This window comes from Littorina saxatilis, linkage group LG6 (assembly GCF_037325665.1).
Source record: "Littorina saxatilis isolate snail1 linkage group LG6, US_GU_Lsax_2.0, whole genome shotgun sequence".
Lineage (NCBI taxonomy): Eukaryota > Metazoa > Mollusca > Gastropoda > Littorinimorpha > Littorinidae > Littorina > Littorina saxatilis.
In genome coordinates, this window is record NC_090250.1 from 8,814,980 (window position 1) to 8,830,052 (window position 15,073).

General features: G+C 44.8%; 1 protein-coding gene across 1 annotated transcript in view; it reads left to right on the top strand.

Moving 5' to 3' along the window:
- LOC138968419 (cytoplasmic dynein 2 heavy chain 1-like) overlaps positions 1–15,073 on the top strand; it is a 124,884-nt gene that overhangs the window by 29,386 nt on the left and 80,425 nt on the right. Inside the window, exons 22-32 of the mRNA XM_070340997.1 lie at positions 1,153–1,308; positions 1,578–1,689; positions 2,120–2,290; positions 2,634–2,792; positions 3,213–3,436; positions 4,117–4,249; positions 4,684–4,914; positions 5,895–6,014; positions 6,955–7,229; positions 8,088–8,227; positions 8,682–8,983. Coding sequence (XP_070197098.1) covers positions 1,153–1,308; positions 1,578–1,689; positions 2,120–2,290; positions 2,634–2,792; positions 3,213–3,436; positions 4,117–4,249; positions 4,684–4,914; positions 5,895–6,014; positions 6,955–7,229; positions 8,088–8,227; positions 8,682–8,983 — 2,023 coding nt within the window. The remainder of the gene's footprint in view (positions 1–1,152; positions 1,309–1,577; positions 1,690–2,119; positions 2,291–2,633; positions 2,793–3,212; positions 3,437–4,116; positions 4,250–4,683; positions 4,915–5,894; positions 6,015–6,954; positions 7,230–8,087; positions 8,228–8,681; positions 8,984–15,073) is intronic.

Genomic DNA, 15,073 nt, shown 5'->3' on the forward strand with positions numbered 1-15,073 from the left:
AAAATGTGATCACAATTAACGAAAATAGATTAATTAGTCTTACGATTAAAATTTGAGAAATCGATCCAAAAATGATTTTATCTTATTCTTTATTGTTTCCTGATTCCAAAAACATATAGATATGATAGGTTGTATTCAAAACAAGCTCAGAAAGTTAACACGAATACAGAAAAGCGCGCTTTCCTGCTTAGCACAATACGCAACCGCGCTATTCTGGCGTGTGCATATCACTGCGTTTTGCACGTGGGAGGTGAGCGATTTCCTTTTCGCGGGGATTGACGAAGCTGTACTGTTTTGGTGAAAAAAATACAGTGCGTTCAGTTTCATTCAGTTCGACAGCTTGACTAAATGTAGTAATTTCGCCTTACGCGACTTGCAGGGTTCGTACAGAGTCCTTGAACCCTGGAAAACTCCTTGAAAATTGGAAAACCTTTTCCAGGCCTTGAAAAGTGCTTGAAAATAGAGTTTTGTTAAATAGTCATTGAAAAGTACTTGATTTTTCCAAATTGTTGTCTATACATTTCGTCAGCAGCTTGTCTTATTTAAAAAAAAAATGCAACCCCCTTTTTTTTCGTCAAATACAGTACACATTTTGGGAGAATAAAAGATCGAGTGAAAACGAAAGCAGATGAACTATTACTAGTCACCCGTAGTTGCTTCCCTTCCCGGAAGTTGGCAAGGGAAACAACTACGGAATGACTAATAGAAATTCACCAGAAACTTGATGACTTGAAAAACTGAAGGTAAGCTTGGTGCTTTGCATTAATTTGGGGAAAATCATGTCCTTGAAAAGCATTTATTTGGTCCTGGAAATGTCCTTGAAAACTCCTTGAATTGTATCAGCTCTGCCCTGCAGGAACCCTGGACTTGTCTTATTGTTCATAACGCAGTGGAGCCCCCCCCTGTTTATTTTACATATTATATTACCAAACCTTACAATTGCCTAGCTTGAGGAGGGGGGGGGGGTATGTCGCCCGCACCGTTTGAATAATAAAAGATGACTGTCCGTATTAGGCAACCTAATATCTGGGTAAATGGGAATTACTTATTCCCTGGGAAAAAAATTAGTTCCCCCTAGATTTCTTCGGCCTGTCAAGAAATACAATGAATCTTTCTGTAATTTCTTACAAATTTATTCTTGTGTGATTCCAGGTCTGACTGCACGCACTTTGACATGCCGGAGCCGGACTTTGTGTTTGTGGAGGAGCTGAAGATGGACCTGGACCAGTACGAGGGCATGTGGTCGCTCTTCGAGGAGTTCAACACCGGACTGCAGGAGCTGGCTAAGGAGGACTGGATCTCTTTCAGGTATTGTTCTCAGGCATGCGAATTCTCCTCGGATCCGAGGATTTCCGACAAAGCTACACTTTTCTGAGAGAAAAAAATTCGAGAGTAAAGTTAGTACATGTGCATGTTTGTGTATGTGTGTATTCATGCATGCTTTTGTTTGTGTTTCGTCTTTTGTGCAAGTTTATACTGGCGTGCAGGTTATTGCCTCCACACACTTGAATTGGCCAATTTGTCACCAGTGCTTGTTTTGTTCAGCGTTGTAAGAAATTCTCTATTGTTTTATCCAGGTCCAAGGCGTACAACTTTGAAGAGTTTCTGGGCAACTGGTACGAGAAGCTGAAGACTCAAGATCCCACCTCCATGACAGTCAGGCTGCAGAAAGACATCGACATGTACAAGGTGAGTCCATTGTTTAGGCCAAGAAAACAATTGAGTATTACTGTTTTGATCCTTTTGAAAAAAATAAACAAGAAAAAAAAATTTGCTTTTGAAGACTTCGCTAACATCCATAGGACACAGCTCGCGTGATTTCCGCCCAATACAAAACCACATGCACCTCATATGTAAACATGAATCAAAAAAATAAAAAAAATAAATGCTCTGACAAAGAGAAAACCCGCTGTACATTGCCCTTTGCATTTTCAGCAAGATGATAGCTTCCCCTGGAGACTTTTCTCAGTTTTTGATACAATTGTCATACTTTGTATGTTATTATTTTTTTTATTGATTTTTGTTTTTTACCCAATCTTCCGGCAGTCACTGGGTTATTACCAGGACACGGATATTCCACTGCAAATTTCACATTTCTTCATTTGTCTTCTGTCCACAGAACGTACTGCCTGTGCTGAAGTGGGTGCGGGGAGAGCCGCTGTCACAGGACCACTGGGCCGAGCTGTTCCGCATGCTCAAGATGCCGCGCGGCACCACGCTGGACAAACTGACCTTCGGTCACATCCTGGCATCCAGCGACGAGATCATCAAGAACGCTTCTGCCTTGAAGGTATGCTGTAGTCCCTCCACTGCTTCTGGATGAAATCAATACGCAGATGTTCCAACATTTTCTTTTGAAAGATGTTCTTCGCATTCTTGCTTTTCTGACTCATATTTGTATTAATATTTTTTTTAGCCATATCTGGCATTTTTAAAGCTCCAGTGATCCTTCTGAAGATCCCCATATAACCCCAGATTGCAAAATGTTGCTTCATTTTTTTCAATAACACTAATTTCCACTGGGAGAGTTTTTCTGTTCTGTTCTGTTCTTTTCTTCTTCTTTTTTTTCTCATTTCATGCATTTTATTTTTCCTGATCTGGGACTGAACTGAGACAAAATTGTGCCCTGACAGGAACTGAACCAGAGAGCACAGGGCGAAGTGACCATCAGGGAAGCCATCCGAGAACTGGAGCTGTGGGGAGCAGGAGCCGTCTTCTCCCTCACCGACTACGAGGACAGTCACAAAAACAACATCTCCCTCATCAAAGACTGGAAGGAGCTCGTCAATCAGGTAAAAAATTGTTTTGAGCTTCATGAAAAAATCTGGAACAATCTGGAAATCTGTCTCCAAATCTTCTTTACCTGACTATCTCCTGAAATAGCCGTGTGGAAGTGACTTCACTTACTGAAAAAAGAGTGAAACTTTTGAGATAGATTCCATGTGAAAAAGAAGCTCACATGAGGCTAAATTGGGAGATTGGCCTGTACTTAGTGTAGTTAGTCTGTGCAAGTCTTTTTCTGTGTTGTTCAATCGTTCTTGCCCTTTTTCACAGGTGGGAGACAACCAGAGCTTGCTGCAGTCGCTGAAAGACTCCCCGTACAAGGCTAAATTTGGTCATTGCTGAAAAACTTCTTTGCCCATTTTGATCAAATTGTTTGGAAGAAAATGAATTATATCTTCAACCTCACATTCTCACATTTCTTTGCACAGGTGGGAGACAACCAGAGCTTGCTGCAGTCCCTAAAGGACTCACCGTACTACAAGAGTTTTGAGGACAAGGCGTCTGTATGGGAGCAGCGTCTGGCCGACCTTGACGAGCTGCTGCAGAACCTCAACCAGATCCAGCGCAAGTGGGTCTACCTCGAGCCCATCTTCGGCCGTGGTGCGCTTCCCAAGGAGCAGGCTCGCTTCAAACGTGTGGACGATGATTTCAGGTGAGCTGAGAAGATTTTGTTGTTTGTCACTTCGCTACCAGGTGAAAAGATTTTCTTGTTTATTTTGCGCTTCTTTGCTATGTGATAAGAGGTGCTCTTCCCAAGGAGCATGCTTGCTTCAAGCGTGTCGACGATGATTTCAGGTGAGCTGGGAGGATCGAACAGTGGTCATATGTATGCGTCACTAGCATTCTTAAGGAGCACAGTGTTCTGCATGGATTTGTAAGTGGGGGATTGCTCGCTATAGAAAGTTGAGGTACCAAAGAGGTTAATTTGACAGCAAAAAATCTTATGGAAAACTGATATCTGTCCCCCATTTCTCAGCTGCATGATTTGGCGACTAAAGGGAGTAAAGCTAGAAAGTAACGATTCTTGGGGAACACTCGCCTCTACCAAGGCTAGAATTTGGAGAGAATATGTGAGCAGGCGAGTGTCCCTGTGGAGGTGCTCCCTAAGCAAGAAAACATGGCGTCTGCACAGCTGCCAATCCCATTGGCTGTTCGTGGCTAGTGCAGATGATTCTTTCTGTATCAGTCAATCATGTTTAAATTCTTGCCTGGCGAGCACAAAATTGTTTCTTATACAGTCTCGCTTTCTTGCATAGCAAGCTGCTAGCTGCAAGCAATTCTTGCCTCTGTGAAATGAGCGTCCTATGTATCTCCTTGCCTTATCTTTCACAGAGCCATCATGAACGACGTGAACCGAGACAACCGTGTGCTGTCCCTGGTCAGTCAGACTGGACTGAAGAGTCTGCTGACCACCTCCCTTGACCAGCTGGGACGCTGCCAGAAGTCGCTCACTGAGTTCCTGGAGGTTGGTGGAGGCTCTTTTGTATTTACTTTGGAACGAATGATTGATTAATTGATGGATTGATTGATTGATTGATTGATTGATTGATTGATTGTGTAAGGCGGAGCGGTAGAAGACGCCAGTAAATGACAAGTGCAATCAGAGAGAGCAGACAGCAGCCAAAGAATACAAAGCCTCTTCGATCTCAAACCATCTAACGATGTACGTTTGGCTTTCCCTGGGTTTGTATGGACGCTCTAACGGCACCTATAATGGGAGGTGGTCTGTGATATTTCAAACGCCAGCTCGCTGAGCCGCTCTACAGCAGGTCATCACAAGCTGAATTGTAGAAGCTTCACTTTAACTTTAACTGTCTGTGATTGATTGTAGATTGATTGTTTTTGTTTACGATCCCGACAACCAAATCTAACACTTTCTCTTCACTTTCTCCTCAACAGGAAAAGAGATCTCAGTTCCCTCGCTTCTACTTCATCGGTGATGACGATCTGCTGGAGATTCTGGGCCAGTCCACCAACCCCACGGTCATCCAAACCCACCTGAAGAAGCTGTTCGCCGGCATCCACAGCGTCATCTTTGACGACTCCAACGAGCACATCCTGGCCATGAAGTCTGTTGACGGTGAGGTTGTGCCGCTCAAGAACAAGATCAAGATCGTGGAGCTTGTGGAGGTCAGTGCAAATTAATTGGGTACATGTGCAATGAGAGGGTGTGGGGTTGTGTGGAATTGAGAGGAGAGGAGGAGGGAGGGTTAGGTCGTGCGGCTGAAGAATAAGGTCAAGATCATGGAGCTTGTGACCCCCCACGGGTTAGGGGGAAGAATTTACCCGATGCTCCCCAGCATGTCGTAAGAGGTGACTAACGGATTCTGTTTCTCCTTTTATCCTTGTTAAGAAGCTTCCATAAGCGAAAATTCGGACCGTCTTGTCTCGTTCTTGTATTGGTGAGTACAGTATTCCTTTGTTTTTTAACCCTTGTTAAGTGTTTCTTGTATAGAATATAGTCAATGTTTGTAAAGATTTTAGCCAAGCAGTATGTAAGAAATGTTAAGTCCTTTGGAAACTTGCATTCTCCCAGTAAGGTAATATATTGTACTACGTTGCAAGCCCCTGGAACAATTTTTTGATTAGTGCTTTTGTGAACAAGAAACAATTAACAAGTGGCTCTATCCCATCTTCCCCCCTTTCCCCGTCGCGATATAACCTTCGTGGTTGAAAACGACGTTAAACACCAAATAAAGAAAGTAAAAGATGGAGCTTAGGAGGTCAGTGCAAATGAATAAAAAAAGTGTTTGTTTTGTTTTGTATTTTGTCTAACCCCCCCATCTCTCTCTCTCTCTCTCTCTCTCTCTCTCTCTCTCTCTCTCTCTCTCTCTCTGTCTCTCTGTGTCTCTCTCTCTCTCTTTCTCTCTCTCTTTCTCTGTCTCTCTCTTTCTCTCTCTCTCTCTCTCTCTCTCTCTCTCTCTCTCTCTCTCTCTCTCTCTCTCTCTCTCTCTCACTCAATCAGTCTCATTCAGTCTCAGTGTTTCTATCTCTCTTTTTCTGCCATAAGTTAAAGATTTTCAAAGTTGGAAGTTACCAGAAGTGATGGAATGAAATTGCAAGTTTTAGGCTGTTGGAAATGTTGTGATAATATTACCTTCTGTTTCCAGGTGTGGCTGTCCAAGCTGGCAGACGAGATGAAGAACACGCTGAAAGAACTGCTTAGAGAATGTCTCAATGACGCCAAGTCCAACAGGGGTGGCCTCGACCCCAACAAATACCCATCACAGGTCAGCAGGTGTTGGACTTTATTGTCCAAACCTTTCGATTTAAGCTTTTTTTCTGTCGATTTTTATTCTCCATCTCCTTTTTCTCCTTTTCTTCTTTGGCGAGGCATTGTGTCCCCTCTTTCTTTCAAAAGCCTAAGCATATAATACAAGATAGACACATTATATTTCTAGATAGCTTTCGATAAATGAATTCGGAAAATAACTCTGTCAGGTTTGTATGGGTTTGTTGGAGAGTGACCCTTTCTTGCAAAACGGCAGACAAACAATGAAGGGGTGAGCTGGAAACATGTGCACATCTCTTCCACAACCTGTACAAGCCCAACGGAGTTATTTCCAAAAATCGTCTGTTACCAAGATCTCAGAACTTTTCTCGGTACTCTTTATCTAAATCTATATACGGCTTGTGTCTGTCTGTCTGTCTGTCTGTGTGTTCACGATTCACGGCCATTCTTGATGGATCTGCTTCAAATTTGGTGGGCATATTCAGGTAGACCCCGGACACAATCGTGGAAAATTTTGAACACGTGCGTGCTCTCAGCGCGCAGCGCTGAACCGATTTTGGTTTTTCTGTGCATCCATTCCCAGTAACTCTTCCTTATCTTCTCCAGTGTTTTGCGCGTTTATCTCCCTTCCTTCGTACGGTGCGCCGGCAAAAGCCGTCGTACACCCGGCAAAGCCGGGTTTTCGGCTCTACTTCTTCCCGGCGAAGCCGTACCCGGCGAAGCGGGTATTCATCTAGTCTTTAATAATTTTCCTCATCCCACCACAGATCCTGTGCGTGGCGGAGATGGTGCGCTTCACTGAGAACTGGGAGGAGAGAAGATATTTCTAAATAGCTTTCAATTACCAAGGAGCCACGAAGCATAAATAATCTGCTTTATCAGCATTCTTCAGCTTTAATGATTTTTCTTATCTCCCCCCCCCCCCCCCCCCCCCCCAGATCCTGTGCGTGGCGGAGATGGTGCGCTTCACTGAGAACTGCGAGGAGGCGATCAAGCGAAACAGTCTGCGGCAGTACGCCAAGGAAGTGGAGTCTCAGCTAGAGGGCTACACCAACGTGGACCTAGGGGGCGCCAAGGGGCCGGAGGCTGTTGTGCTGGACCTCAAACTGAAGGCCCTGATTCTGGACACTATTCACAACATGGAGGTGGTGCAGCACTTGATGCAGGTCAACGCTACCAGCACTGGCGACTGGTTGTGGCAGAAACAACTCAGGTAGGTGTTTTTGTTGTTGTGAAATGTGGGTGGAGATTCATTTGTGAACTGCTTGTAAGGTATTGCTAGCCTGTGACCCCATCCACAACTTATTAAGGCAATGGCTCTAGTTAGTTAGATATTGACAAGGCGATTGATACTCTGGAACCCTCCAATTTAGGACTCCCTCCCTTTTAAAACCCTATTTTGTCAGATTTTTGGCTCATAGCCACTGGAAATTTACCTCCATTTTAAGACTCCCTCCCTTTTAAAACCCTATTTTGTCAGATTTTTGGCTCAAAGCCACTGGAAATTTACCTCCATTTTAAGACTCCCATTTTTATCAAACCTGAAGGATTTTTGAGGTCTTAAAAAGGGGGTTGGGGGGGGATGTAGCTCAGTCGGTAGCGCGCTGGATTTGTATCCAGTTGGCCGCTGTCAGCGTGAGTTCATCCCCACGTTCGGCGAGAGATTTATTTCTCAGAGTCAACTTTGTGTGCAGACTCTCCTCGGTGTCCGAACACCCCCGTGTGTACACGCAAGCACAAGACCAAGTGCGCACGAAAAAGATCCTGTAATCCATGTCAGAGTTCGGTGGGTTATAGAAACACGAAAATACCCAGCATGCTTCCTCCGAAAACGGCGTATGGCTGCCTAAATGGCGGGGTAAAAAAACGGTCATACACGTAAAATTCCACTCGTGCAAAAAACACGAGTGTACGCGGGAGTTTCAGCCCACGAACGCAGAAGAAGAAGAAGAATTAAAAAATAATCAGTTTTGACCTTCTCCTGAAAAGCTGTCTAGAACGAGTTCCAACATTCCACGACAATGTCAATTTGCTCTTATTGTTTTACCTTATTTTAATTGTGATGTTACAGGTACTGCATGGTGAAGAACGGGGAGTGCCACATGCGCATGGTGGACTCAGAGTTCGAGTACACCTACGAGTACCAGGGCAACGCCGCCAAGCTGGTGCACACGCCGCTCACCGACAAGTGCTACCTCACTCTCACACAAGGTGGGTCAAATACATTCTTTGTATGTCTCTTTCTGACATCTCTCTTTTTCTTTGCTGACAATACCTTGGGTAGAAACTAGTCCATCATGTTTAAATGTCCACGTTTCTGGTGAGTACATTGTTATTTTGCATTACATTTTTCATGTTTGTTTAAAACTTCAGTAAGATTGAAATTCATTCTGAATAAAAGAAGGGAAAAGGGGAGACAAAAAGCTTTCAAAAATAATGAGTTCATTTGCCTTCTTGCTGCTATAGTCATAGTTGTAAAACATTGTACAGTGACACTCCCTTGTAAGTACCACCTTTATCAGGTTTTCTTTCTCAGCATCCATAAATGTAAAGCTATTTTGAGACTTTCAATGTAGAACATGGCATAATCACATTGCAAACTATGTGGGAGTCGTTTTTGAGTGGTTTAATTTTAACTCCCGAGTTTTTTTTATTCTTTTCACAGGTATGCACATGGGCATGGGAGGCAACCCCTACGGGCCGGCCGGCACAGGAAAGACAGAGTCCGTCAAAGCTTTGGGTGGTCAGTTCGGCCGTCAGGTGCTTGTCTTCAACTGTGACGAGGGCATCGACGTCAAGTCCATGGGTCGAATCTTTGTGGGTCTGGTGAAGTGCGGGGCCTGGGGTTGCTTCGACGAGTTCAACCGTCTCGAAGAGGCCGTGCTGTCGGCAGTGTCCATGCAGATTCAGGTCATTCAGGATGCCATCAAAGGGAGGGCACCCCATGTCGAGCTGCTGGGGAAAACGGTGAGTGTTGTTTCAGGAGGCGTGAACTATCTCCCCTTTTTGCAGACATGAAATATTGTTGAAATGAAAACAAATGTTTAGAGGACCACAGATACATTCATGAGATCCCCAGACTGCATGATTTTGTATCATTTAAAAATTTTTTTAAAACAGCCAGAGCTGAGGAACACAAAGTAAAACTGGGTGCCACTCAAATGAGTGTTATGCAGCCATGGGGTTGGGTTGGTTGAAATTGAGATTTGCGGTGATTTCAAGCAATCAGATCCCGAGGCTTGTTCACACCCAGTTGGGTGTCATCCAGTTTCTTTTTGTGCACCTGACCCCATGCTTTCAGTTTTGTCTACAATTTAACCATCTCATGACTCTTTCGCTTTGTGCACCAGAGCCTATGCTTACTGGTTTTTTTCTACACTTTGACGATCTCATGACTGTTTTGTTTCGTGCACCTGAGGCTATGCTTTCACACATCATATTTCTTTCGAATACATCACCTCAATTTAACTAATAGGAGTTACCTTACTTACGAGTGCTAGACTGAGAAGCGTCCTATGTTACCAGTACTAGACTGTAAACAAGGTCGCTAACTCTAGATTTCCGTCGGTATACCATTTAGGGGAGTAGTCTCCCTTTGTCGGTAGTACCTCTCTGCGCATGTGCCAATGCCCATAATCCCCAGTTTCAATTTCTTGCTACGGGGAGCTAGACGTGTATTTAGACCTTTCCCGTCTAAGAAGACTTCCTTCACAGGAACTACAACATTCACCTTCAATCACGGTTTGGGCTTTCCTTTTTAAGGGCGATTACTACGCCCGTATACATTCAATGATTCATCACGTTGAACAACGTAACGAACCGTGAAAATGAAAGTGAAACGGCTTAAAAATGTAACAAAGTTACTTGGTCATAAGTAGAAGGTACTTCAATCATCAATGATACCTTGATGTCACACGCTTTCCTTCTTTGCCACTACTAAAGCAAACGTGTGCAAGATTGTATGTTACGCGCTTTGGAGCATGTGCAAGAACGGATTCAAACTCGAAATCGTCCCCCCAAAATGCACACACGACTTTTATTTCTCCTGCTGTTATCGTTTCTTCTCTTTACAAATTCTCCAACGCTCAGAATACTGAAAACGGCATCCCAGACGACAGTACTGTTTCCATACGCGAGTTTAGCTGCCCTTGGAAAGTGGCTCGCTCAGGAGGCCTGTTAGTCTGACACTATAAGGACAGAGTTGTGAACATAGATGACAAAGATCCCGGAAAGAACAAACATTTCGCGGATGCAGACACAGAAAGACGTCATGAAGATTGCGATGCTTCAAAAGATACAGACTGTGACGATGACTGTGACGTCATTCACATATTCCGAGACGTCATTTATAGTTGTTCGGTCACTTTCGTCAAAAAGTAGATCTCTCCACAATGGCTGCTCCTGTGTTTAGGTTTATCAAGCGGGAGTACGCAAAACGTGTTTGTTCTCTCCTCTGTTGAAGCTGTGAGACATAATCGCCATTACGAGCTAGTCGTGTGACAGAGAGTTTTCTTGCACACTCGACTGCTGCTGTTTCACTCCGGCTAAAGCCGTCGTGAAACATCTACAGTCTCGTGTGCAAGAAAACTCTCTGTCACACGACTAGCTCGTAATAGCGGGTATTGACACACAGAGCCTAACAGGCTCCGTTACTTGTCTTTTTTAACTAGTGAACATGCAATTGAACGACAACTATTCTTTACTCAGTCGTTACGAATGTCGAACAGATATTTACAGCGGTTGGACCGGTTTCATTGGCGCAATAGAACTCCGCGAACGATAACTTACCTTGCCGCTTTCAATGGAAAGCAACGGCAGGTCACCCTACACATCAATGTAGGAATACGAACAAGACCTTCAACTTCGAAATTACCCGGAAGTTTTTTGCGTTTTAACAGCTTTTTATCAACTACAGCGAGGTTTACCATGCGCGTTATCCCGACCGGAAGCGCATTTCTGATCCGAATTTTTAGGCGTACAAAGTACCGAGCGCCCGCGAAGGTTACATACGGCGTATGAATACTTCTGTCATTACAAACTGCGATGACTCTTGCGGGCAGCGTAGATACGGAACGCAGTACGCTTGAACGCTGATTGAACTGAAGGCACAGAGCGCCCGCGAATGTTACATATGGCGTATGAATACTTCGGTCATTACAAACTGCGATGACTTTTGCGGGCAGCGTAGATACGGACCGCAGTACGCTTGAACGCTGATAGAACTGAAAGCGGGTTGTATCGAAGAATAACAACAACAAACCTCGCCCGCTTGGAAAGAAAACCAAACACTGAGATTGAGATATGCGCCTCCGGGAATATTACGGAGGGAACTTCCTTTACTCTCAGAGAAAGGCAAGTAATTCTCTCTCCTATGTTTCTGGGAAACGATGTTTTCTGCGGTTGGCAGATTATGGTTTTGGTATTTTTATCAGATGATCATGGTGGACTCACAGAGACCACGTGGTGGTACTTCTTCAAATTGGATAAAGAATACTTTCCTTGCCAACTTAACTTGATTAACTTGTAAACTTGTATGCGTGCATACATACACATTATATATATATAAATATATATAAAAAAAAAAATAAAAATAAAAAAAATTTTAAATTGACAAAGAAGAATTAAAGTGTATGCAAACACAGATGGGACATCTTTATTGGGATATAATCCTTTTTTCTTGGCAAAGGGTATCAAAGAAGTCAGTTGATGTTACAAATTCCATTTTCATGGAGTGTTTAAATCAGCTATCTGAGTGGTAAAAGATTTAACTTATGGATAAACTCAAGTGTTTACACTTTGAGATTTACACTCAGCTAAAATCTGTTGATACCACAGTGCCAGGAGACAGCTCTTCAAATTCAATTAGAACAGGCACACATATATACTTATGTTCTGTTCCAGTGCACAATTGATGTACATTACACTTGAATGACTTGTTATGAATAATATACAGTTGAAACCATGCCTTAGGGGCATGAATAAACTTGGTTGTTAACACATGAGTATTACACTCAGCTGAGTTTTCACAACATGCAAGTTCGAGCAAGGCTCTGAATAATACTCACAGGGGAGCTTCCTATAATGTTGTCATGCCTCTACTTATTCCTGGTTCGTAGGCAAAACCTAAGCCTTTGACCTTTAACAAGGCCACATCTCTACTGTTGTCACCTAATCCTACGACTAGGTTCTCAGAAGTAGACAACAGGACCTAACAATAAGAGGCCGCCCTTAAATAACACTGGCTCTAGTCAGGTTCATACAAGGGATACAATGTTTATCATTTCATATTATGGAAAATATAACATATTTGCTAAACGGATGTTGTTACAACACACAATTAACTATGCCTCCTAGACAGAGCGGCTACTCTCATGAGAAAGGTACTGGATAAACTCTTGGCACATCCATGCCGTTATCAGTACGAGGGGGAATTAAGTCATATTGACATGTATTTATATATACGTAGTCATTACCAAACAGACAATGTCGGGCGCTCTGGGGGAATACCTCCAGTAAGCACAGGAAGAGACAGGCTTCCTTTTCGCCCTGATAACTCCCAGGATCGTTGCGACAGCTTATGACAGACCCTCCAGCTGTCAGGCAAGACGTCCACTGGGCGTAACATGAGTAGAATCTCCCTGAGGTAGCTACAGCCTCGTCTGCAACCTCTCCCTTGAGGTGACCCCGAAACACGGCTGTTGACAGGACTGGGCCCCTCCCACCACTATCTTTGCCAGGGTTCCCCATCATGATGGTGGCTTCATGCATTTTGACTACCAGTATTCAGTGCTGCAAACTGCCTGTAGCGATGCTTCAGCACCGGAAGGACAGCTCCCGCCCCCCTTTGCCTGTCTACCACCTCCTGACGGACTGAGGAAGACCTAATGTTTAACGCTCTTGGAACTAGACCAACACTTCACGCCTGACCATATTCAGCAGTGCCCGGCTACACAGAAGTCTGGGAGTGTGAGGAGAATGCCTAGAGCCTCCTAGTTATCTTCATCACCTGGAATGGAGAGCTAATGGTTAGAGGCTACAACCTTCACACCGGGGAGCCGCCCTACCAGTAACAAGATGGCACCTGCAATCTGCATACAGATCACCAGTCAAACAGCGGTGGACAACTGAACAGGGTATAGTAGTCACATCAGTTTCCATGCATACTGCAAGCTCTTGAGGTCTCTAGATGTCTCCTTCGGATACACAGCTACAAGACAGACACTGCGTACCAAGATACGAGGAATCAAAGTGTCTCAAGACATTTGCCTGAGGAAACGACTCTGAAGATCACTCACACTTGGAGTGGAGCTTGTTCAACAGGGTAACAGGCCCAAGAATCTTGCCATACAAGCGTCGGGCAACACGGGTGAGCATGTTCAGGCTACATCACAAGGCGGGGAGCTGTTGGAGATAACGCAGAGACGGGGGAAGAAGTGCTCTGAGATCGTCAAGTACAGAATGCTTTCATGACCTGTGGACGGACTCAGCGTAACAACTTGTAAGAGTTGCCCCTTCTTCCTGAATGTCATCTGACACCCGCATCAGCCAGGGGATGATGATAGAAATGTCAGATTGTACAGTCGACACTCAACAGAGGATGTCCGACACCTGTAACAGGTCACATCTCGACTGATAATGGTAACAACTCTGGCAGAAGCATCAACAGGAGAGACGACAGTAGACGTCCTAGAGAAGGGATGGGCCGTTTAAGATCACTGGGCAGGTGCCCCTGAGATGATCAGCAGCTTTTGGAAGACAACCTACCCCAGGGTCAGGCAGTCCTTAGGCTACAAAACCTCATGGTTATCATCCTTGGACCAAGTCAAGAACCGCCCTGATATGGCGCTTCGTGGTCGGCTGGGCGTTAAGCAAACAAACCAAGTCAAGGCAAAACCCTTCAACAGGGACAGCACTCAACCTACGTCATGCTTCAGAGACGGACAGACTTGACTAAAGAGGGAATGTCTCCCGAGGTGACTCCGCCCGTTTTTCCATGGACTTTCCAGGAAGGACACTGAGAGATAGTCTGAGGTCTGGCCAGCCATCCGCACTATGAGATCCATGGGCCAGATTTCATAGATCAAGGAGGACCTCTCAGCCCATGCGGATTGATTAGTGCTGCCAGACATCTTGGACTCGGTAAACCATACGTCCCTCCATCATTGAGTCAAATTTTCCTGGAACAAGAAGAGCTTCCTCTACCTTAGGGGTATTGGGTACGGCCACAGACACACTTGGATTTGGGAAGGCTTAGCCACCCCTTCCAACCAAACCTTGAATTGGACAAGCTTCGTTTGCCTCTTACAACTGGCGCTCTAAGATCCCTGGACCACAGAGATAAGACCTAGAGGTATTCCTCCCCCGAAAGGCATAATGAGTGCGGCAATACCTTTGACAGTGGGTGAATGTGTCCATCATATCCATATGTAGACTCTCAGATGCCTGGACTCAAAAGCTAAAGGAGCTGGAGGAAAGAGACACAGTGAGATCCTAGCAGGAGCTAGGAATACCACACAAGGCTATCTCCCTCTCTCCCAGTCTACGGTGACACAAGGTTATTGGGTGAGTATAAGTTGTGTCACTCTAAGAGCTTGAGGTAGAGACACAGTGAGATCCTAGCTGGAGCCAGGAATACCACACCAGCCTTTTCTCCCTCGCTCGAAGAGCCTGAGGTAGAGACACAGTGAGATCCTAGCTGGAGCCAGGAATACCACACCAGCCTATCTCACTCACTCCCAGTCTACGGCTACGCGTCGTTTTTGGGCGAGAAACGTGGCAACTCGGGTGCTGACTAAGACCTTTGTCAAGTCAGAACTATGCATCAGACCAAGAGAGTACACCTCCTGCCTCAGGCAGGGGCCTGAAAACAACTCTGCATAGTCACCCTAGAGCTCAGCTCCACAAACAGCTGAAGTGCCCCAGAGCTCACAAAGCTATGCTGGTCAGACAATGCAACACTTGCCGCCCGCAGCCACGCCTACTGATAATCCAGATATGGACTTGGGTGATCTAGGCAGAAGTACTACTGAGATCACAACATAAGACATCTTTGTGAGT